The following is a 26,070-nucleotide window of genomic DNA, read 5'->3' on the forward strand; positions in this document are numbered from 1 at the left end:
TGGGTGGAGCTGCAGAATACCAAAGGGCAGAAAACGCCAGCAGGAGTTGTGTACACACCACCAAACAGCAGGAGAGGCGTTGGGGACAGTATCAAACAAGAAATTAGGGATGCGTGCAATAAAAGGTACAGCAGTTATCATGGGCGACTTTAATCTACATATAGATTGGGCTAACCAAACTGGTAGCAATGCGGTGGAGGAGGATTTCCTGGAGTGTATTAGGGATGGTTTTCTAGACCAATATGTCAAGGAACCAACTACAGGGCTGGCCATCCTAGACTGGGTGATGTGTAATGAGAAAGGACTAATCAGCAATCTTGTTGTGCGAGGCCCTTAGGGAAGAGTGACCATAATATGGTAGAATTCTTTATTAAGATGGAGAGTGACACAGTTAATTCAGAGATTAGGGTCCTGAACTTAAGGAAAGGTAACTTCGATGGTATGAGATGGGAATTGGCTAGAATAGACTGGCAAATGATGCTTAAAGGATTGACAGTGGAAAGGCAATGGCAAACATTTAGAGATCACATGGATGAACTTCAACAATTGTACATCCCTGTCTGGAGTAAAAATAAAATAGGGAAGGTGGCTGAACCGTGGCTAACAAGGGAAATTAAGGATAGTGTTAAATCCAAGGAATAGGCATATAAATTGGCAAGAAAAAGCAGCAAATCCGAGGACTGGAAGAAATTTAGATTTCAGAAGAGGATAAAGGGGTTAATTAGGAGGGGGAAAAGAGAGTATGAGAGGAAGCTTGCAGGGAACATGAAAACTGACTGCAAAAGCTTCTATAGATATGTGAAGAGCAAAAGATTAGTGAAGACAAACGTAGGTTCCTTGCAGTCAGATTCAGATGAATTTATAATGAGGAACAAAGAAATGGCAGACCAGTTGAACAAATACTTTGGTTCTGTCTTCGCAAAGAAAGACACAAATAACCTTCCGGAAGTATTAGGGGACCGAGGGTCTATTGAGAAGGAGGAACTGAAGGAAATACTTATTAGGCAGCAAATTGTGTTAGGGAAGTTGATGGGATTGAAGGCTGATAAATCCCCGGGGCCTAATAGTCTGTATCCCAGAGTACTTAAGGAAGTGACCCTAGAAATAGTGGATGCATTGGTGATCATTTTCCAACAGTCTATTGACTCTGGATCAGTTCCTATGGACTGGAGGGTAGCTAATGTAACACCACTTTTTAAAAAAAGGAGGTAGAGAGAAAACAGGTAATTATAGACCGGTTAGCCTGACATCAGCAGTGGGGAAAATGTTGGAATCAATTATTAAAGATGAACTAGCAGCACATTTGGAAAGCAGCGACAGGATCGGTCCAAGTCAGCATGGATTTATGAAAAGGGAAATCATGCTTGACAAATCTTCTGGAATTTTTTGAGGATGTAACTAGTAGAGTGGATGAGAAAACCAGTGGTGTATTTGGACTTTCAAAAGGCTTTTGACAAGAACCCACACAAGAGATTGGTGTGCAAAATTAAAGCACATGGTATTGGGGGTAATGTACTGACGTGGATAGAGAACTGGTTGGCAGACAGGAAGCAGAGAGGCGGGATAAACGGGTCCTTTTCAGAATGGCAGGCAGTGACTAGTGGAGTGCCGCAGGGCTCAGTGCTGGGACCCCAGCTATTTACAATATACATTAATGATTTAAATGAAGGAATTGTGTGTAATATCTCCAAGTTTGCAGATGACATTAAGCTGGGTGGTGGTGTGAGCTGTGAGGATGACGCTAAGAGGCTGCAGGGTGAATTGGACAGGTTAGGTGAGTGGGCAAATGCAGCATAATGTGGATAAATGTGAGGTTATTCACTTTGGGGACAAAAACACAAAGGCCGAATATTATCTGAATGGCGGCAGATTACGAAAAGGGAAGGTGCAAGGAGACCTGGGTGTCATGGTACATCAGTCATTGAAAGCTGGCATGCAGGTACAGCAGGCAAAGGCGGCAAATGGTATGTTGGCTTTCATATCTAGGGGATTTGAGTATAGGAGCAGGGAGGTCTTACTGCAGCTGTACAGGGCCTTGATGAGGCCTCACCTGGAATAGTGTATTCAGTTTTGGTCTCCTAATCTGAGGAAGGACGTTCTTGCTATTGAGGGAGTGCAGCGAAGGTTCACCAGACTGGTTCTGGTGATGGCAGGACTGACATATGAGAAGCTGGATCGACTGAGCCTGTATTCACTGGAGCTTAGAAGAATGAGAGGGGACCTCATAGAAACATATAAAATTCTGACAGGACTGAACAGGTTAGATTCAGGAAGAATGTTCCCGATGTTGGGGAAGTCCAGAACCAGGGGACACAGTCTAAGGATAAGGGGTAAGCCATTTAGGACCAAGAAGAAGGGAAACTTCTTCACTCAGAGTTGTTAAACTGTGGACTTCCCTACCGCAGAGAGTTATTGATGCCAGTTCATTAGATATATTCAAGAGGGAGTTAGATATGGACATTAAGGCCCAAGGGGTATGGAGAGAAAGCAGGAAAGGGGTACTGAGGTGAATGATCAGCCATGATCTTATTGAATGGTGGTGCAGGCTCGAAGGGCCGAATGGTCTACTTCTGCACCTATTTGCTATGTTTCTAAGCAGAGTCAGCATGGTTTTATGAAAGGGAAGTCATGTTTGACAAATTTGCTGGAGTTCTTTGAGGATGTAACGAGCAGGGTGGATAAGAGGGAACCAGTGGATGTGGTGTATTCGGATTTCCAGAAGGCATTCGATAAGGTGCCACATAAGAGGTTACGGCACAAGATAAAAGCTCATGGGGTTGGAGGTAATATGTTAGCATGGATAGAGAATTGGCTAACTAACAGAAAACAGAGTCGGGATAAATGGGTCATTTTCCAGTTGGCAAATAGCGACTAGTGAGATGCCACAGGTATCGGTGCTGGGTCTTCAACTATATACAATCCATAATTAATGGCTTGGATGAAGGGACCAAGTGGAATGTGGTCAAGTTTGCTGATGTTACAAAGATGGGTTGGAAAGCAAATCGGGAGGAGGACACAAAAAATCTGCAAAGGGATATAGACAGGCTAAGTGAGTGGGCAAAAGTTGGCAGATGGAGTATAATGTGGGAAAGTGTGAGGTTATCCACTTTGGCAGAAATAATAGAAAAGCAAATGATAATTTAAATGGAGAAAAATTGCAAAGTGCTGCAGTACAGCGGGGGCCTGGGGGTCCTTGTGCATGAAACACAAAAAGTTAGTATGCAGGTACAGCAAGTAATCAGGAAGGCAAATGGGATGTTGGCCTTTATTGCCAGGGAGATGGAGTATAAAAGCAGAGAAGTCCTGCTACAACTGTACAGGGTATTGGTGAGGCCACACCTGGAGTACTGCGTGCAGTTTTGGTCTCCGTATTTAAGGAAGGATATATTTGCATTGGAGGCTGTTCAGAGAAAGTTCACTAGGTTCATTCCGGAGACGACTTATGAGAATAGGTTGAGTAGGTTGGGCTTATACACATTGGAGTTCAGAAGAATGAGAGGTGATCTTATTGAAACATATAAGATAATGAGGGGGCTCAAAAAGATGGATAGAGAGGATATTTCCACTCAAAGGGGAACCTAAAACTAGGGGACCTTGGCCCCAAGTTGCCACATGATTTGCTCCTGATTTTTAGGAGCAACTGGTGTGGAACGGAGTATCTTAGAAATTGGAATTCTCCACATTTAGTTTGCTCCAGTTCTAGTCAGGTAGAACAGTTTCACTTTGGAACAGAATTTATTTTTCAAAAGGGGGCGTGTCCGGCCACTTACGCCTGATTTCAAAGTTTCGTGAGTGAAAACTTACTCCAAACTAACTTAGAATGGAGTAAGAGAAGATTTTTGTATGCTCGAAAAAACCTTGTCTACACTTTAGAAAATCAGGCGTAGGTTACAAATCAGGCGTAGGGAATGGTTTGGGGGGGGTGGGGTGGGTGTTTAAAGGGAAGTTTACAAACATTAAACACTTCAGTTTTACAAATAAAGAGCCATCATCAATAAGAAATGATAAATACATCAATAAATCAATTTAAAAAAATTAATAATTTTTTTTTAAAATCAATAAATAAAACATTTTCTACTTACCGGCTGCAGCACCGGGAGCCCTCCAACAGCGTGCTGGGATGCCCCCCTCAGTGTGTCTCTGTCAGTGTCTATCTCTCTGTCTGTCTGTGTGTCTCTCATTCTCTGTCGGTCAGTGTCTGTGTTTCTGGGAGAGAGGGGGAGGGAAAGGAGATTTGGGGGGGGGGGGGGGGGGGAGAAGGGGAAGGAGATTGGGGGGGGTGGGGGGGGGGGGGTGAAGGAGAAGGGGGAGGGAGGCTGACCGGGCCGGGCCCGAGACTTCGGGCAGGGCCCGTCCCCAGCATCAGATTTACAGGTAGGTGGCGTTGCAGGGGGGGGGGGGGGGGGGGGGGGGGGGGGGGGAAGGTCGGTTCGGTTCGGGGGGAGGGAGGGGGTCAGGTCGGATCCAGTGGGGGGGGGGGGGGGGGAAGCGGGTGTTGGGTCCGGTCTGGGGGCTGGGGTGGGGGAGGGGCGGGTGTTGGGTCCGGTCCGGGGGGCGGGAAGCGGGAGTCGAGTCGGGTTGGGAGGAAGCAGGAGCTGGCCATGAGAGGAGCCTTATTCACACAGCCCCAGTGAGGCCATTCGGCCAGGGCTAGGGGCTGCGTGCTTCGGGTTCCTCCCAGTTTCGGGCGCCTGGAGCTACTGCACTTGCGTGCCCACTGTAGCACGCATGTGCAGAACTCCCAGCACTGTTTTCGGTGCAGGGTCCTAGCTCCGCCCCCTACAGCTCCTGTTGCGCTGCGCCGAGGGCCAGAGGACCTGCAGAGAGGTGGAGAATACGGAGGCTTTTTTTAGGCGCTCTTTGTGGCGCGAAAAACGGGCGTCCAGGTCGGGACTGCGCTGTTCTCGGCGCGGCTCGAAACTTGGGCCCATAGTCTTAGAATAAGGGGCTGCCCATTTTAAACTGAGATGAGTAGAAATTTCTTCTCAGAAGGTTGTAAATCTGTGGAATTCTCTGCCCCAGAGAGCTGTGGAGGCTGGGTCATTGAATATATTTAAGGCAGAGATAGAAAGATTTTTGAGCGATAAAGGAGTAAAGCATTATGGGGAGCGCACAGGGAAGTGGAGCAGAGTCCATGATCAGACCAGCCATGATCTAATTGAATGGCGGAGCAGGCTCGAGGGGCCAAATGGCCTACTCCTGCTCCTTATGTTATGTTCTTATGTTAGTGGGAATGTTCCTCTGAAGTTAGGGATACTTTCCATACCAGCCATTATTTCCCTCTTTATGAATAAGACTCACAGTTAATGTCAAATTAATTTTTCCTGTAACTCATGCCCACAGGAAATGGGTGCAGACTGCCCAAACCCATTTCAATTAGGATCCTTACCGAATACAGACAGACGACATTAATTGCAATTTACATTGGATCAGGGATTTCACTCGATGTAGAACCTAAATTAAAGATGCAAAAAAGTAGTTGCTCATCACAAAAATAACCAAATTTTAAACTTCTTTGCAAACGGGTTCCTTCCATACATTAGGACTGAATACCAGTGCTTATCTGCAGTGGATTATTTCTGCAAACAGCACTTTTTGTTTTGAGTCCCAAAATTGGCCAGCACATCATGCGGTGCATACCGGTCAGTGAATGTGCAACAATTGTAGCCATTTATACCATGCGGCCTCGTACCAATGATTTCCATCACGTTTTAATGACTGAATATCCATTTCTTGGGAAACTCTCCCACCACAATGAACTGAATACTTGCGATTTGACTACACTGTAGTTTAGAAAATCTGTACTAGAGGACCCAATAGCCTTCCGCCACGGACCCCATTACAATTTTGCATTTATGTAGAACTGCCTAATCCCGCCAGAGTCTAACAGCAGTTCTAGTCATCAGATCTTGTCGCCTTAAATTCAGAGGGTGCATCTGTTTCTATACTCTTGTGTACTTAAGGGACTAACAATTTCCCCTGCTTGCTGGATTTCACACTAACCCCTCTAAAACAACCAATATCTTTAGTTACAATTAAATATAAATTACAAAAATATATGTGTATTAGCAGATTTTCTGTGGTGGTACTCTGATTCAGATGATATGTTGTTTTGTAACAATAGGAATATTCAGGGAAAAAAATATTACGGGAAATAAGTGCAACACTTACATGAAGTGCATCCTGCACACAAAGATGTTTAATATATTATGTCTATAAAAGATCCATAATGGGTCAATTATTCTTTAGATTTTATGCAAGACTCTGAGGATGCAATGCACAAAATTCTAGCCTCGAGCAAAACAAACTCAGATGATATCTTGTAAAAAAATTCTTGATGCAGCAATTGTTAAACTGGCCATGGGAAATGAGGACAGTCCAGAGCTCGCATAAATGAAAGAGCAGTTCCAGGTTCAAGGAGGAAGTGAAACTGAGACTCGTCTCTGATCAGCAGACTTCAGAGGTTCTGCCTTCGGAGGTCAACTCTTTTGACATGGGGATTTCAGACCAACTCAAAAACATTTCATATACATTTGTACAATCGAAGAAAACTCATGGCAAAGATGCAAATGTTGTATGAAGATATGAACAATTTGCATTGTGACAAACACGCAAGCCTATACAATGAACCAAACAATGTATTTCAATTGAAGAAACATTAATAAAAAAAACAGATTTAATCTTTGGGCCAAAATACACAGCAAATGTAAAGAACTTGTTTGATGTTTTTGTGTCTTAATTAATAAAACAACATCAATGCATAGAACACACTCGCATATAAAAACCTAAATCAATTGATGCGTGGTACAAACTAATAAAAGAACAGGTGGTTAAGGAGAATAAACCACCGAGAAAGTCGGTTCTGCGTAACTCATTCATTTTTCAAACTGTATGTCCAATGTCACCGAGTGGCTTATTAAGTAAATCGTTAAGACCTTTTACGTATCTTTGATTTAAATAATAGGATTTATTGTTGTCAAAAATCTGAAACTACTCCATGGTCTTCGGACTGATTTCTCCACAGGATGGGTTTTCTACTGGAAAGTCACTGACTGCAACTGAGATATCTCTATTAAGAGCGAAGTAAAGTTTATATTCTCGCTCATGGACCAGCATCATAGGTAACCAACTATCCTATAGATTAGAGATAAGTGCAGAAATTAATAGGTGGAACTTATACAGCAAATGTCCAGATGGTACAATACAAGGCCCTTTAGTACTTTAATGTGTTTTATATAGTATTATTGCACATTTCATGATAAACAAGTATCCATAAATACAAAAAAGTTACCATAGTAAGAGCAGAGAAATCCCAGTCTCAGAGTGTATGAATGTGAAAATATGGCAGTTCAAACTAAGATGAAGGTAACAGTAGAAACAAACTCGCTTCACTTGCCTTCTCTGCAGAGAAAAAATAAAATTATACACGTAAAGAAATTGTGCAAAATTACTCTTTTTTCTTTAATGCCTCATTTTAATATTTAATAAGTAAAAAGCAACATTGACCTTTCTCACCGAAGAGAGAGAACTGCACGTCATAACTTTGATCCTAACCCAGCATCATCCATACATTATTCCTCTGCATCAGATGTACAACAGTTAATATATTTGACACACCAGTATATACAAAATAAAAACCTGTGCAGTTAACACATTAGTGTTTTCCATGTTGAATCCAGAATTAGTGCAAATACGAGGCAACAACCCAATCAGAACTAATATCGATAGAGCCAATGTAAATTGAAAATTAAACACAGTTTATTCTCATGGTTAGTGATCACTACCTATACCAATAGGACCGGTCTCTTAAAATAAACTGATAGGATTCCTGCACACTTCAGGAATTCTTTACTCCATATTATACATCTTTTACACTTCAGAAGACACATAAGCTATCATTTTCTGCTGTTTCTTTGTTACTGGATATAGAGCAGCCTAACCAGCAGTCCTTAAACAGAAAACTAAAGGTTCCTTTGAAAACGCCACAGAAGCCGTACTGGTACTGATTTGCCCACACACCACTGGGCACTCAGTGCCCCCCTCCCTCAGGATGACCTACCCCCCCCCATTAAGATCTCACTTCTGATTTTGCTCCGCAGAGGAGCTACTAAATTTCCAAATCTGCCCCCTCCCTCCCCCGCACAATCGTTGCGTGCTGCCAGCTTGTTATTCAAATTGAAATGAGGCCCGATGAAGATGGTTCGGGCCTCTCACTAATGCCATTGAGCCCATGGTGCAAACACTCTGCCCGCCACCCGCCTGAAGTGCCCTTCATATCAAAATTCTTCTCAGCATATTCTGCAACTTGCCATGAACAACATCATGGAAGTCCGCTAGTTCTATATATTTTTTTTAAAAACAGAAGATTGTAGGCAAAAAGGTTTGATCTTAAGACCTCCTAACCTTCATTGTACGAGGTATAGATTTTAATATTTTGTATTAGCAATATAGAGGCGCGAGTCATGAACTGTGAACTAAACCTAAATGTGTAGCATTTACTACAGAATAAAGGACACTTTAACTGATGTGTCCAAAATTATTGTAATTACAATTCACTGGTAACATCTAAATGTAAATGTAATTAGTACTGCTCAAAACTGCCCAGTAGTTAAGAGCTCAAGACTCAGTGCAGACATTTTCCAATAAAAAGCCAAAGTGTCCCAAACTCAAAACTCTAAAACATCGTAATTAAGGACTCAATTGCTAGACCTATTCTCCTTGCTACTTTCTCAGTGACATAGCCATTAAGAGATGAAGGAAGTGAAGGGTGAAGTAGTGGATAATGAGGGAATGGCAGAGATACTAATGATGTACTTTGCCTCAGTTTTCAGAAAGGAGGAGATATTGAAATTATAAAAGCCACCAGAGGTGGTAGTGAAACAGTTAGTGAAGCTTATTACATACAGAATTGGTTCTAAATAAGTTACTTCTAGCAAACAAATCAGTGGGACATGATGGCTTACATCCAAAAGATTCTGAGGGAAGTTAGAGAAGTAGCAGAGGAAACTCCAACTGTAATTTTCTGAAATTGCGTGGGAAGAAATATTTTTGCAAGAGGATTAGATTGTGGCCTTCTTCAAAAAAGATGACTGCGATAAGACAAGAAATTCTAAACCAGTTACTCTTAAGTCAGTTGTTGATAATCTACTGGAGTCTGTATTATGGGACAAAAGTACTAAGCACTTGGAGAAACACAAGTTAAATAAGGGTCAGTCAGCACAGATTTCTAAAATGCAGGTTTGTACTTGACTATGGTAATAGTGCTTTACTGACTAAGGTAACATCAGGGAAAAATAGACAAAAGTCAGAGCTAAAAGCACTATATCTGAATGCACGAAGCATTCACCACAAAATAGATGAATTAATAAAGCAGATATAAATTAGTAGGTTTGATCTAATAGGCATTTCGGAGACGTGGTTGCAAAGTAACCACAGTTGGGAACTAAATATTCCAGAATACTTTACTTTTAGAAGAGATAGGCAAAATGGAAAAGGAGGAGGGGTAGCACTGATAATAAAGGATGGGATAAAGACAGTAGAAAGGATCTTAGCTCTGAAAATCAAGAAGTACAATCAGTTTGGGAGGAGCTAAGAAATAGCAAGGAGCAGAAAACCTTGGTGGGAATTGTTTATTAGTCCCCAAACAGTAGTGGTAATGTTGGGCTCAGTATAAATCAGGAAATTAGAGGTGCATGTAACATAGGTAATACAATGGGGGACTTTAATCTACATATTGACTGGACAAACCAAATTTGCAGTAATAGTGTGGAGGATGAATTCATGGAATGTATACAAGATGGTTTTCTAGATCGGTATGTTGAGGAACCAACTAGAGAACAGGCTATTTTAGATCTAGTATTGTGCAACGAGAAAGAGTTAATTAATAACCTTGTAGTAAAGTGGCCCTTTGGGAAGAGTGACCATAATATATGATAGAATTAAGTTTGAAAGTAATTTAGTTAAATCGAAACTAGGGTCTTAAATTTAAACAAAGAAAATTATGTAGGTATGAGGAGAGAATGGCTAAGGTGGATTGGGAAACTACGTTAAAAAATTTGACGATAGACAAGCAATGGCTAACATTTAAATAATTATTACATAATTTACAACAAACATACATTCCTTTAAGGCACAAAAACCCCATTAGGAAAAGTGGTCTAACCATGGCTAACAAGAGAAGTTAAAGATAGTATTAGATCAAAGGAAGAGGCCTATAATGTTGCCATAAAGAGCAGTAAACCTGAGGATTGGGAGCATTTTAGAAATCAGCAAAAGAGGGCAAAGAAATTGATAAAGAAAGGGAAAATAGAATGAGTGTAAATGAGCGAGACACATAAAAACAGACTTTAAAAGCTTCTATAGGTTTGTAAAAAGGAAAAGATTAGCAAAAGTAAATGTGGGTCCCCTACAGTCTGAGACAGGAGAAATTATAATGTGGAATAAGGAAATGGCAGAGAAATTAAACAAATACTTGTGTCTGTCTTTACGAAAGAAGATACAAAAAACCAAGGGTCTAGCGAGAATGAGGAACTGAAAAAAATTAGTATTAGTAAAAAAAAGTATTGGAGAAATTAATGGGACTGAAAGCTGATAAATCCTCTGGACCTGATGGCCTACATCTGAGGGTTTTGAAAGAGGTGACTAGAGATAACAGATGCATTGGTTGTCATCTTCCAAAATTCCATAGATTCTAGAATGGTTGCTGCAGATTGGAAGGTAGCTAATGTAACCCCGCTATTTAAGAAAGGAGGGGGGAGAAAACGGGAAACTACAGACCTGTTAGCCTGACATCAGTAGTAGGGAAAATGCTAGAAACTATTATGAAGTACGTGGTTAACAAGGCACTTAGAAAATAACAGTAGGATTGGGCAGAGTCAATATGGATTTATGAAAGGGAAATCATTTTGACAAATCTGTTAGTTACAACCTCAAAAAGCTCTAACAGAATAGATATGGGGGAACCAGTGGATGTGGTGTATTTAGATTTTCAGAAAACATTCGATAAGGTGCCACACAAGAGGTTATTGAACAAAATTAGGGCTCATGGGATTGGGGTAATATACTCATATGGATTGAGGATTGGTTAATGGACAGAAAAGAGAGAGAGTAGGAATAAATGGGTCATTTTTGGGATGGCAGGCCATTACAAGTGGGGTGCAACAAAGATCGGTGCTTGGGCCCCAGCTATTCACGATCTACATCAATGATTTGGATGAGCGGACCAAATGTAATATATCCAAGTTTGCTGATGATACAAAGCTAGGTGGGAATGCAAGTTGTGAGGAGGATGCAAAGAAACTTCAAGGGGATATAGACAGGCTAAGCGACTGGGCAAGAACATGGCAAATGGAATAAAATGTGGAGATATGTGAATTTATCCACTTTGGTAGGAAAAAGAGAGGAGCAGAGTTTTTTTTTTTAAATGGTGAGAGATTGGGAAATGTTGGTGTTCAGAAGGACCTGGGTGTCCTTGTACACGAATCAATGAAAGTTAACATGCAGGTACAGCAAGCAAATGGTTTGTTGGCCTTTATTACAAGACGATTTGAGTGCAAGAGTAAAGACATCTTACTGCAATTATATAGGGCCCTGGTGAGACCGCATCTGGTGTATTGTGTACAGTTTTGGTCTTCTTACCTAAGGAAGGATATACTTGCCATAGAGGGCGTGCAACGAAGGTTCACCAGACTGATTCCTGGGATGAAGGGATTGTCCTTTGAGGAGAGATTGAGTAGAGTAGGCCTATATTCTCTAGAGTTTAGATGAATGAGAGGAGATCTCATTGAAACATACAAAATTCTTACAGGGCTTGACAGGAGGATGTTCTTCTGGCTGATGAGTCCAGAACCAGGGGTCACAGTCTCAGAATAAGGGATCGGCCATCTCGGACTAAGATGAGGAGAAACTTCTTCACTCAGAGGGTGGTGAACCTTTGGAATTCTCTACCCTACAGGCCTGTGGAGGCTCAATCTTTGATTATATGCAAGACAGAGATTGATAGATTTTTGGATAACAAGGGAATCAAAGGATTTGGGTTTAGTGCAGGAAAGTGGAGTTGAGGTAGAAGATCAGCCATGATCTTATTGAATGGCCTACTCCTGCTCGTAATTCTTATGTTCTTATATTCACCATACAGGATGTGACTTTCGCTGGATACTTTAGGTGCTAAAGAACCGCTGAGGTGGCCAAGATGGGATCTTAAGATCCAATGCCAGTTTAGCCAGCAATTTGCACAGGACACCATCTTGGTAAAGGAGTTGAAGCCAGTGCTAAGAGCGATCGCTCAGGTGACTCCTTAAAACAGTTGATGGTCACTTAAAATGCTCATTAAAGAGGCTGCATGGCATTTTGCTGGCTAGCGCTTCAACTAATTCCCTTTGCTTACAGCGACAGTTGTTTGGAAATAAACATGGCATTGATATCGATTTCAAGCGTTACTTTAAAAGGATATACTCCATTTCATGTTCATTGCTCCAAGAGCTGTGAAGAGGATCTCCGAAATATATCGGGAGACTTTCTGGGACGCTTATGTCAAGACTTCACCGACACTCAAGCAACATTTATTCTGGAAATTCCCTGAGGACTTCATCTAAAAAGAGCAAGTGCTGTGCTACTCCACCTTATCGGAGTCATCAGGAGAAAGGAAGTACTGGTCATGCGCATCTTGCTGGTCTGGACGAGAAATGGGAGGAGGACATGAGGCCAGGCAGAGCAGCACTAGCTGCTGCAGGAGAGAGGGACAGGAGGACAAGATGGCATCCTTCCAAGCCCCCCCCACCCCCACTGGTACACAACATCCTCCTCCTCTGAACCTCCTCCAACAGGACCTCCAGTGTCACATCAGAGAACCTGTGCGCCCTCTCCCTCGGTCCCTGCAATGTGCCGCTGTGTGTCAAACAGAGCACTCCACGTCCTCAGTGAAAGTGAGTGCGAGGAGCCCACGAAAATTGTGTATAATCAGCACCGCAGTGCTAAAACTTCAGGTTTCTGGTTTAGCACTTCCAAGCAAATTCAAATTATGGTAATCAGCAATTAGGTCCAAAATTGTGCGCCAAATCCAGACATTCAAACATCTAGTCTTATTAGCACTGCACCCATTTAGCGCCTGTTTTCACCCTTTAGCCAAAATAACTTGGAGAGTTCTTGGACAAAATAACAGAAAGGTAAAGAAATGGAGTGGGTGTGGTTTAACTGAATTAAAAAAAAACACACGATAAGCTACCACACAAGAAACTGATGACAAAGAAGATGGCATTTGGAATTAAGGGGAAAGGGGTCACATGGGTGGAGAGTAATTGGAGGGCAGAAAGAAAAGGGGAACATAGATATATTAGCATGATGGGCAGATGTGAAGTACAGTTCTATATAGAAAACCATGAAAACAACACATTTTGAAAGTAAGAATGGGGTACAAAGTCCAACCGAATAGTGATGTCATCACCGCGCACGCCGACCTCTTATCGCCCTGCGCCGACCCCTTTGTGCACCGTGGGGGAAATTGCCCCATGGGACATGAGGTTGGCATGGGGCGATGCCACCGACAGCTTCGCAGGGTGAGCAGCTGTGGTGGATGGGGCGCCCCAGCCACCCTTAAAGGGGAGGTTGCCGACGCCATCTTTTCAGTCGGTGTGGCCGGCCTGCCAACATGCAGCCCAGCACCCCCTCTTGGGTGCCGGCCCACTGGCCCGGCCAATACCTCCCTGGTGGCCCAGTGGGCGCCACTAACGCAGCTGCAGAGTTTGCAGTGGCCCTTGCCTTTAAAAGGGGAGACACGTTGTGATGCGGAACGTCTAATGTCATCAGCACCACACTGATGTGCTCAGCGTGGCGCTTAGAGTCATGCCCTGTGACCGCCCCACATATATTTTTTTGCTCCAAGACCCCAATTCCACGCGAATTAGCAGCCCACCTCAAGGCGCTAATTTTTCATTTAATTCAAATTATGCGCCCAAAACCGTGCGCGGGGCAATTTCACCCCCATTGCATACAAAAGAAAGGTGGTAATGTTGAGATTGTACAAGACCATGCTGCAATTGCACAGTACTGGGTACCATGTTATAGAAAGAATATAAAAAGCATTGGAAAAGGTGCAGTATTGATTGACTAGGATGCTACGAGGAATGAGTTACAGATATGAAGAGAGATTTGAGGAATTATAGATTTTTCACTAGAGCGGAGTAGAAGTAGTGACCCAATGGAGGGAATTTAATAGCTGCTTGAAAGAAAGATTAAAGACTAGGTGACCCATGAGGAGAAAAAAAACACCAAAAGATCCATTCAAGCAAAGCTTGAAAAACAGACAACTGAGACTTGGCTGGTACTCAGTGAGAAGCAGCAGGTTGCTTTGCATGGCTGCCAATCGCAGAACATGCACAATCCCATTCCCTTCTACATGTTGCAAATTAATATTTGCTCTTCAACCTAGAAGTAGTAATGTCCAGTGTGTGATCTCGATTATAAAGCTCTTAACAAATGTCAAGTACTAAAGCAGAAACTCTAAGAATCACTTTTTCTTAAGAAAACAGAATACAGCTGGAGACAACGAACAAGGACAGTCCTCAACTGGAGGACAGATGCATGACATGGTATTAATGCTAAAGCTGATATCGATACATTCTCACAACACGAGCAAGTCTTTGGCATAGCGGTAGCATTCCTGCCTCTGAGCCAGAAGCTTTGAACCCCACTCCCAGACAGTCCCGGCGAATGAAGTCGGAGCTCCATGAAGCGGGATACTCTCGTCCAGTGGGTGTGGGTGGCTGCATTGTCGGAGTTGTGGTAGCCCATAAAACCCTCCTGTCATATAGGACTAACCACCGTGTTGGCTGATATAAAGATGGTTACGATCATGGAAGGAGCGTGAATGCAGCCAGTCAGACTGTTAATCAGTCTGCGAGTCCTTCCACTGTTCCTCAAAAGGGAACAGCAAGTAGTCAGAGGCCCTGAAATCCCGGTTCTGGACTTCCTGTGGGGAGTCGCCTACAAAGAAAGATGCGCACTTATCTTTAGCTCGGGCACCATCCAGCGATTGCGGTTTTAGACACAAGAGGCATGCGTGTCGGAGCGCGTGCACGTTTGAACGGATGTAGAGCTGGGGCCACGTGGGCCTTGACACCCAATCAAGGGTAAGTATTTTCTCATTCATGAGAACTCCGTAAGTAGGAGTTCTCATTATTATGAATATAACCGTGCCCTCCCCCCTCCAAAACACAAATTAAAAATAAAATAAAAACATTTAAATTAAGGTTAATAAATGAGTTACGAAAAAAACAATTCTTTTCCGATTTTTTTAAAGTTTTGTAATTATGGTTTAAAATAAACTTACCTTACTGGGCAGGGTTTTTAAACATAAAATGTGTTTTTAAATGTTATTTTTATTTATTTTTTTATATATATATATATATATATATGTTTTAAAACTCTGACACTGGTAAAAGGACATTCGCTGGGCAAGAGATGGGCAAATACCGCAATCTTGCCCATGTGAATGTCCTTGCTGTCGAGATGCATTGGATCGGTCAAGCCAGAACTTGACAGATTGGAAAAGCTGGTTTTTGGCACGTGCACACCAAACACCAGCTTTTGCAATGCTTTCCCGGGTCTGTACACATTCCGTACGGACCCGGGAAGGCCAGAATTTCAGGCCATTGAATCAAAGAATCCTCACAACAGAAGATGATGTTAAAACACCCTCAATATCATTGTTCAGACAGAGGAGAAAGGAACATAATTTCAACTCAGGAGTGAACCTCTATTGTGTGGAACATTTTGGAGCCCCTAGTTCCAGGTCTAGCAGTATTTCCGTGCATTGTGTGACATATCCATGAACTCTCAAAACAGCTTTCATTTTCATAACTTCTGAAGGCAACAATGGAATTAATAGGATGAATATAAACTGTTCATTGGAAGTGGAAAAACAATGCTATCGCTGATAAATACTTGCTCTTCTGTTGGAAAGGAAAACACGTCTATGGGTAAACAGAAGGAAATATGAAACAAACAATCTATACACAACTTCAGAACAGGATGTTTTTCTTGGAATGCTATATTTAACTCCCAATTTTCTTTTCATTTTATAAAAAGGTTCAATCATGGTAAAGTCAAGTCTGTTACAGTTAAGACACATTACAATTGCACGGAATACACAGAATGCAATGTTGGATGCATATTTGCGTTCATTAGCAAACTGCGAGAAAAAAGGTTACTATCACCACTTGAAACATTAACATGTCACCTGCCATATCACAAACATTTCTTTTAGCTATGGTGCATGACAATATATTAAAAAGGATAGCAATTACACCAACTATAATATATATAAAATGCATTTTTTGTTTTACAGAAATGGTACATCTGGCTCATGTTTCCTGTCCAGCACATTCAAATTTCTTTGGTCACACTTTAAAGTACAAAGAATCTCTCCAGAAATGTAAGCCTGGATATCTGCAGCTTCTTAATCTGTATGACTTTGTAGCTTACAGCACTATATTTCACATGACCTTTCAAAACAGTGCACCCTCACATTTACCGTAAACACTACAGTAAATCTACTATTAATATATTACAAATGCATATCAGTGCACACAAACATTACACTTCATTGCAGATGCAAATCAATCTGGAGAGGGCAAAAGCAAGAAAAAAAAAAGGCAATTGCGTAATGGTATGTGCTTGTAACCCACAGCCAAAACAGACAAGATGGCCGGGGGGGGGGGGTCATTTTGACTTTGGGTGCTAGTGTAACATGGACAATATCAATTCAGTCACCTATGTTTACAGCTCTCCTAATTTTCATTTCCATTGATGTATCGACTGATCCAATATTGTCTGTTTTATACCACCAACCAAAGCACTTGACAATTTGCCCAATGTCCTAACCAAACAGCAATTAATCTCTGACTGTCCATTAGATGGGTCACCTAACAGGACACAGTTCTACCTAAGCAGACTTACCTTGTGCATTACATGGTATTAAACTTCTGTCCTTATAGGTGCAGCATCAGCCTTACTGTGAGCAACACCAAAGAAGATCTACTAATATACTGAAGATTTTGAGTGGTGTATGTCACACATTAAATCCATAGCACAAGTTTCTTGGATTGCTTCAAATGTGCAAAGGACTAAACAACTAAAAACTACATCACTGTTTCTGAGCACATGTATGTATTTTATGATTTCAATATGCCAGTACCATAGAGTCAGAGGTATTTGGGGGGGGGGGGGGGGCGTAGAAAAGGAGGAATACAATGTAGAAGGAGGAACATCAAATGGGTGAGAAAATAGCCAGCACACCCTCAATTTGCCAGTTTGTGGAGTTGTCCACATTTCTTTTTGAAAAAGACATAGACTAAAAACCACAAGGTTCCAACATGAAGCCCAGATTACAGATTTATGGTTTAAACATCAACAAGGCACAAGTGAACCAGCAGTATCCTGATAAACTTCTAGCAACGTTTTTTTTCTGTTGATTAACTGCTACATGCTGTTCCCCCACAATGCAGCCAACTAATCACAGTATACATCTTCCAAATCTGAAACTGGGAGATATAAACTGGTGGCTGAATCTGCACTGCACCTGCTTTGAAAGTCAACTCAGGCATGCACTTGTGGTCCCAGCACCGATCCCTGTGGCACACCATTTCCCACCCTCTTCCAGTCTGAGTAATTACCATTAACCCCTACTCTGTATTCTGTTTTGTCGTCAGTTTGCTCTCTATTCTGCTATTTCTCTCCGACTCCTCATGCTCTCATCTTAGTCATGTCTACTACCTTATCAAAAGCCTTTTGAAAATCTAAGTATATTACTACATTACCCTTGTCTTCGCTATCTGTTACTTTTTCAAAGAATTCAACAAGGTTGGTCAAGAATGATCATCCCTTTTGAAATCCATCTTTAGTATATTTTCAGTTTCTAGATTTTTTTTTCTATTACAATTTTGAATAAAGATTTCATTATTTTTCCTACCAGCAACATAAAGCAAACTGCTCTGTAGTTCCCTCGACTTGATCTATCTCCTTTTTTTGACTCTAGGAACAACATTAGCAGTCATCCATTCCTCTGGCACGATAGATATCACATTCTAATGAATTTTTCAAAATATATATTAGTCCCTCTACCATCTCTTCCCTTGCTTCTTTTAATATGTGCGGATGCAATCCAAGAGTTTTATCCTCTTTAGGTTTAATTAGTTTTATCAATTATCTCCCTCCCATTCTATCTTAAATGTCTTGATATCTTTTTTGATTTCTTGTGTCATATCCATCAGTCTCCCTGGTAAATACTGAAGCAAAGTAATTATTCAATGTCTGCCATCTTGCTGTCATTGGCCATGAGTTTATCTTGTACATCCCTTAATGACCCTATCCCAATTTTCCTTTTATTATGTGTGTCCGTAGAATACATTACTATTTCTTTTTATATTCCTTGATAATTTAACTTTGTAGTTCCTCTTTTTTTTTTAAAAAAAAAACTTTGTTCCTAAATTCATATTCCCTTTGTTATTTGTTCCTTTATTGTCTATCTGCTTAGGGTATGTTCTTTTTCTTCAGTTTCAATTGTGCCATTAACCCTTTATTCATCCATGGTCTTTTATTATTGGCTAATTTGTTCTTTTTTTAGTGGAATATATTACTCCTGAACTCTATTGATTACCTTTATAAATATTTCCCACTTCTGTTCTCTGTCAATATTTTTTCCAATTTATCTTTCCCAGTTCCATTCACATCCCTTGAAAATTAACTTTTTCCAGTCTATTACTTTGATTTTTTTTCTTATGTCTTTCGCAATCATTATTTTAAACCTCATTATGTTCTGATCGCTAGTGCCTTGATGTTTACTTCTCTTATCTTATCTTCTCCAGTTAATTTCCTATCACCAGATCTAGCAGTTATTCCTCTATTGTTGGGCTTCTTACATACTCGGTACGAGACGAGCCTTGTACACACAGAGCTCAATTGTGGCCGAGCCAGTTTTTTAGCGCAGTTACGCTGCTTATGTACGTTTGGAGATACACCGGAAAAAAAATGTTGCAACTTTGACCGCTGTCTGGCCTCTTCACTGCAGCCGCGCAACATGACCAGTCAACTTGGGCGGTGGAGCCTGCGTTCTGCGCTGTAAAATGTGCCGGGACGTCTGCACATGCGCAGTGGAGAATGGTGATGGCTGCTCATGCGCACCCACAAGTGTCGGGTGATCAAACAATGGAGGAGGCAAGATTGAGATGGGAGAGCTGGACCTCAAAGAATCAAGGAAGCTGGAATGGACACATGGGAACTAGACCTTGGTTTCAACCATGGAATTTATTTCAGTGTGCATGTGTACATCTGTATGTGTGGGTAGATTGGAGAAAGAAGAAAATTGAGCATCATACAAGCCATACACTCCCAGTATCTGTCTGCTTTCAACTTTGCAAAGCAGAATCAGGTCTAGTGTGTTTTTGTTGTTACTTTGTTTCCTGTAGTTTTTTGTAAAAACCCAGGATTTTTTTTAAATGCACTGCATTACTCAGCTCAGCTGAGACTGCTTGCTGGCTGGACTTTGAAGACTGTTTTGCTATACAAGACAGTTTGTTTGTATCATTCTGTCAGACTAATTCTAACCTCCTAACTGAAAAGTTGTTGAGTGATTCGCTCTGTGTGTTAAATGTTTCTTTTTCAGCCTCTCCATTGCATCCCAATGCCAGCCAGTTCACTCACTCCTCCCCCCGCCCCCAGCCTCTCCATTGATTTGCTTGCAGCCTCTCCATTGAATCCCGATGCCAGCCAGTTTGCTCCCTCCCACCCCTAGCCCAGGCCGAGTGGCCTCCCGGTGCGTTGTCCCACCCCTAGCCCAGGCCGAGTGGCCTCCCAGTGCGTTGTCCCGCCCTTAGCCCGGGCCAAGTGGCCTCCCGGTGCGTTGTCCCGCCCTTAGCCCAGGCCGAGTGGCCTCCCAGTGCGTTGTCCCGCCCTTAGCCCAGGCCAAGTGGCCTCCCGGTGCGTTGTCCCGCCCTTAGCCCAGGCCAAGTGGCCTCCCGGTGCATTGTCCCGCCCCTAGCCCAGGCCGAGTGGCCTCCCGGTGCATTGTCCCGCCCCTAGCCCAGGCCGAGTGGCCTCCCGGTGCATTGTCCCGCCCCTAGCCCAGGCCGAGTGGCCACCCGGTGCATTGTCCCGCCCCTAACCCAGGCTGAGTGGCCTCCCGGTGCATTGTCCCGCCCCTAACCCAGGCCGAGTGGCCTCCCGGTGCATTGTCCCACCCCTAGCCCAGGCCGAGTGGCCTCCCGCACCGGCCCGCTGCCTTCCCGGGTGGAGTGCAGAAAGGTGAATTGCAGTTTTATTTCTTATAGAATTGTTAGTAGTTTTTGTTTGCAAACATTGCTAAGGGTAAAGCTTGGTTGGTTCAGGTCCAGGTCCTCTCTGCTTCCCACCCCCATCCCAGGCTGAATGGCCTCCGATGTACTTACCTACGCTGATTTCTTTAACTCTCCGCAAGGGTTTTCTCAAGTGGCCACATACGCTGGCCTAAATAGAAATAGAGTAACTATTAGCTGGCCAAAGTTGCCTAAATGGGCAGAACTGATGTAGGTGGCTGGCAACACCCCCTTATGAGAAAAAAGAAACTAACCTAAAAAAAAACATAACTGGTGCAAATTGATTGTGGAAACTGGGGATTTTTAAGTTACGCCAGAAAAAGCAGCCTACTCCCCAAAAGAATGGAGTAACTTCTGGCCAAAATTGAGCCCTGTAAAACTCCATTTCCTTTTCCGCTTTCCATACTCTCCAATTTATTTGGGATTAGTTAAAATCTTCCATGATTATTATTCTATATCTTTTACTCATTTCAGATATTTGCTTACATATTTCTTCCTTCACCTCCTTTCCATTTGTAGGTGGTCTGCAATATACCAAGTTAGTGTGATTAATCCCTTTTTATCTTTTATTTCAATCCATATGAATTTGGTTTCTAAACTTCTGCTAGTTTTGTCCCTTTTCTCTACTACCATTGTGATCTCTAATTATTGCAGCTACCCCACCCTGGCCCCTCTATCCTCCCTATCCTTTCTGATTAGGTTATAACGTGCAATATTTAGTTGCCAATCCTGTTCTTTATGTAGCCATGTTTCAGTTATTCCAACTACATCCGATTCCTCACTGCAGATTAAGGTAACATAAGAGTAGGCCAATCAACCCCAGAGTAGGCTCCGCCATTCAATAAGATCATGGCTGATCTTCTAGCTCAACTCCACTTTCCTGCACTATCTCCAGTGTGGACTGGTGCAAAACTGTAAGTCATTAAGAATAATGAGAACTGACTAAGCATGGCCCAGGATTTATCATCGTTTTTAGATTACTTTTATATCCAATATTCCAGATTTGTAACAATCGGTTCTGATGGTGTGTGGGTTCCAGTGCCACTGGTTCAACTGACCCGCTGGTAGAATCCTCTCTGCGATTTCATGTTGTCAAGGTCCAATCACCTACAGCAGGCAGTGCAGTGTTGAAAATGTAATCTAAAAATGATAAATCCTGGGCCATGCTTAGCCAGTTCTCATTATTCCTAATGACTAACAGTTTTGCAACAACCAACACTTTGTTTTTAGCATGTTCTGATTTGTATCTCTGGAATCCAACTTCAGTAAGTTATCTGTAATCATCTTTTTGCTTGGGCTCTATTATTCTTCCACCATCAATTGAGAATGATGGACTAGTCCTTGCCCGCTAGAATCTCAGGATTATTATTTGGAGTTTAGATTTTGTGTAGATCGGTCAAACATAAAGCGTGGGATGCAATATACTGCCTGACTGCTCTTGTTTTGGATTGTTTGTAGCCTCATAATCTTGAGGCTAACTGCCTGTGCACAAGTCGGAATGGTCATCTTCCATGATTGGAAAAACGTGGGATTTAAACAGTCTCAGTTTCTTTCCACAGAGGACTTGCATTTGGCCCAGTCTGGCTAATGTCCTTGTGGAAAAGTCATCATTATGCTGTGGCCATCCATTTTCCTCGAGAAAGTTAGGCTCAAGAACTTCTGCACTCTGCTAGTCTGGATTGGTTTTGACAGCAACACAATCCTTGCATCCTATTCTTTGCACTTGCTTCTTTTGGAGAATAGCACACACTGTGATTTTGAAGTTCGGTAGAATTCACCACTGGCAAGCCCACTCCTCCAAGTCATCAGGGCATCTGTAGAGCTATTCGGATGCAAGTTCTGAGCTCATTGAGGCATTACAAAACACCAGATGGTCTGTAATAAAGGGGAAGAGAAAACAGAAATGCATAGGAGAGGGGGAGTTAATAGGTTAAATGATATGCAAACCCATTAACGCTCACTCTGCAATTGGCTTATCTGTTGATTCTCTCCCATCACCTTTTCTTTCAATTTTTTTTCCCAATCTTACTACAATGCCTGTTTGTCTTTCAATCCTGAGGAAGGTTACACCTTCAAAAACTTAGAACTTGTGCTTTCTTTAAGAAAATGCTGACTGACCTACTGAGTATTTCTAGATTTCCAAAATTTGCAGTGGTTCCTTTTTATTTTACGGGTTAGTCTTCTGCCTGATGAGAGGTTGTAGTTCTTCATAGTAACTTAATCCAAGTTATAGGGGTCAAGTTTTGGCCGCCCGCTAGAACGGCGCACATCGGAGAGGCCCGTCCAATTTATAGAACAGAAATTGCGCTGAATACTTACCTCGGGATTCTCAGATAGCTGTAGGCCCAATTGCACCTCGGCGCTGTGCAGCAGGAGCTGCTGGGGGCGGAGCTACAGCCCTGCGCCTAAAACAGTGCCGGCAGCTGCAAGCGTGCGCAGTAGCTGCCGGTGTCCTGTCTCCGGGGCGACGACCCTATCCCAGGCCGAAAGGATGTCGCCCCCATCCCAGGCCGAGCGGCCTGCGCATCTTACCTCGGCGGCGGGACCCTCCCGCCCAGCCTCTCACTGGGGTGGGCCCTGCCTGAAGAGTCCTCGGCATCGGCTGCGTGCGGGCCCCACCTGAAGTCCTCGGCGGGGCCCGGCTTCTTCGTCGGCGGCAGGGCCCGCCCGCCCTGCATCTCGCTGGGGCGGGCCCCGCCTGAAGTGTCGGTGGCGTCGGCAGCCCGGCATCAGCTACGTGCGGGGCTTCTTCGTCGACTCTTTTCCCCCCACACCTTCTCTTCTCACACCTCTCCCCCCGTTCTTCTCCCTGGTGCTGCAGTAGGCGAGTAGAAATATTTGTTTTATTTATTGAGTGATTTTTAATTTTTTTATTTTATTTATTTGGATTGATTTATTGGTTTATTTCTGGATTTATTTATCATTTGTTATTGATGATGGCTCTTTATTTGTAAAAGTGAAGTGTTTAATGTTTGTAAACCTCCCCCCACACGCCTGATTTGTAACTTGCAACCTACGCCTGATTTTCTAAGTGTAGGCAAGGTTTTTCTCAGCGTACAAAAATCTATACTTACTTCATTCTAAGTTAGTTTGGAGTAAGTTTTTGCTGCCTAAACTTGCAAAACAGGCATAAGTGGCCGGACACACCCCCTTTTGAAAAAATATCTGTTCTAAAATGAAACTGTTCTAACTCACTAGAACTGGAGCAAACTAAAGACTGAGAATTGCAATTTCTAAGATATTCCATTCTAAACTAGTTGCTGCAAAAAAAATAGGAGCAACTCAGGCTGAAACTTGACCCCATAAAGTGCACACTAGAGGTATACCAGTGCTAATCTGTAATATATATGGCTAGATTTCATGCTCAATGAGTGGAAGATTTAGACAAAAAAAAAAGTTAACTTTGCTGAGCACATAGTATAATAGTAAAATTTCTAAGATTGCCTATATAAGTTGAACTCAGTTAATGCTGTGCTATTTGAATGTATTGCAGTCAATGCTGTGCTTCATTTAAGTTAATGGCTGAGCGTTATCTGATGTTTTAATGGAATTAGTTTACGCAAGGTGACTGAACAGCCTAATTAGGCACCACATTAGGATTAAAATCCTAAACACACAAACATAAATCTCAATCTACTTTCCCTGTGCGTGATGACAGGGTCACACCCATGATTAAACACCCTACCAACACTTACTATCCAATGCTATATACAAATAATGGTTACTTAGACAAGGTATCTGATGGCTGCTTGAACTCAAAACCACAATGCAGCAACAATCACTACCTGCAGCAGCAGGAGGTTAAAGGACAAAAAGTTAGCATCTGATAACTTGACTGTGGAGCAAAGAAATCATTTGCATAAAATTGGAGGAAAAGAAGTTAGCAATACAGGAAAATCTCAACATAATCTGATGCATCTCTACAATGCGTTCATGCTAAAAACAATATTTTCATTCCATCAACAATAGATACCACTATAAAGATAAACCACATAAAAAAAGTCCTGCTCTAGATTTTGACAAACTACCTCTTCCAGACATAGCAGTAATCTTATGGAGAAAATACCGTGGTCTCTCATCCCACCAAAAAATACTCACACCCGTTCCCCTTTCCTATTTCACTTACCTGTACTAATTTCTTGAAGGCTCGCATATTTCTCTTGCACATTTTGCACAAGTGGTGTATAGTTATCAAAACAAAAATGTTTAACTATTGTTGAAGAACTTCATTTATAATCGAGACAGTGAACAGCACTGGTTTGAATTAGCGATATGTGCATCTCACTGCATCTTGGAAAGCACTGATACACAAATGTATAGAATTGTACTTTACAAGCCCTGTTTTACAGACAGACCTGGATTTATAAAAAAATGTTTCTCAAATGGGAGCTAATTTTTTTTTTTAAAAACACATGCTCCATAAAACAAGCCCAGTGAATACTCAAAACAAACAGGTGACGCATAGCTGACACACAACATTTTGCTATAATTATCCAAAAGTTATATCTGCATCATAAATGTACTGGACTGAGCACGTTAGTCATACAGTATTGCTAGTATAACAAAGCTGTACTTGCAAAGACAGTTAATCATAACCAAAAAATGTATCGTACATGGGCAAAGTACAAGAAATTATAAATCCTATGTGCATGACCATTATATGACCAACATCCCATCTTTCCCAGAACTCAATTTTTGAATCCTTCCAATCAGGTTTCCGCCCCTGCTATAGTACCAAAACTGCTCTCAAAGTCACAAATGACATCCTATGTGACTGTGACAAAAGTAAACTATCCCTCCTCGTCTTTCTCAACCTTTCTGCAGCCTTTGACATGATTGACCACTCCATCCTCCTTCAACATCTCCCTACCATCGACCAACTGGGTGGGACTGCACTCGCCTGGTTCCATTCTTAGCTATCTAAATCATAGCCAGAGAATCACCTGCAGTGGCTTCTCTTCCCACTCGCGCACCGTTACCTCTGGTGCCCCCTTCGGATTTATCCTTGGCCCCCTCCTATTTCTCATCTACATGCTGACCCTCAGCGACATCTTCTGAAAGCACAGTTTCCACATCTACGACACCCAGCTCTACCTCACCGCCACCTCTCTCGACCCCTCCATTGTCTCTAAATTGTCAGACTGCTTGTCCAATATCCAGTACTGGATGAGCAGAAATTTTCTCCAATTAAAAATTCCAACAGCACCATAAGTTTTAAAACAGCTTATACCGAATAAAATCTGAAAAAAGTGTTTCGCATCTGAGGGACTCCGATGTTATAAAGTACAAGGACAAAGGACGAGTTTGTCGTCAGCATGGACTGGTTGGGCCAAAAATTTCTCTCCTGTATATTCAATGTATAAACTATTGAGTTTAAGGTTAAGTTCAACAGGCCTCGCAACGTAGCTTCGGTTCCTGCCACAAACTCCATTCCTTAGTCATCGACTCCATCCCTCTCCCCAGCATCTGTCTGAGGCTGTTCGCAACCTTGGTGTCAAATCTGACCGTAAATGAACTTCCAACCACATATCCAGATCATCACTATGACTGCCTATTTCCACCCCTGGAACATCGCCTGCCTCAGTTCATCTGCTGCTGAAACCCTCATCCATGTCTTTGTTAGCTCTAGACTTGATTATTCCAATGCTCTCCGGGCTGGCCATCCACATTCTACCCTTCGTAAACTTAAGGTCATCAAAAACTCTGCTGCCCATGTCTCAGCTTG

The 26,070-nt window shown here is 42.4% G+C and overlaps 1 protein-coding gene across 1 annotated transcript in view; it reads right to left on the minus strand.

Moving 5' to 3' along the window:
* Positions 1-26,070, minus strand: part of LOC139234709 (interleukin-15-like) — a 79,069-nt gene that overhangs the window by 33,928 nt on the left and 19,071 nt on the right. The window contains exon 2 of the mRNA XM_070865388.1: positions 7,292-7,401. Coding sequence (XP_070721489.1) covers positions 7,292-7,401 — 110 coding nt within the window. The remainder of the gene's footprint in view (positions 1-7,291; positions 7,402-26,070) is intronic.

Source organism: Pristiophorus japonicus, chromosome 2, assembly GCF_044704955.1.
Source record: "Pristiophorus japonicus isolate sPriJap1 chromosome 2, sPriJap1.hap1, whole genome shotgun sequence".
In the NCBI taxonomy this organism is placed as follows: Eukaryota; Metazoa; Chordata; class Chondrichthyes; family Pristiophoridae; genus Pristiophorus; species Pristiophorus japonicus.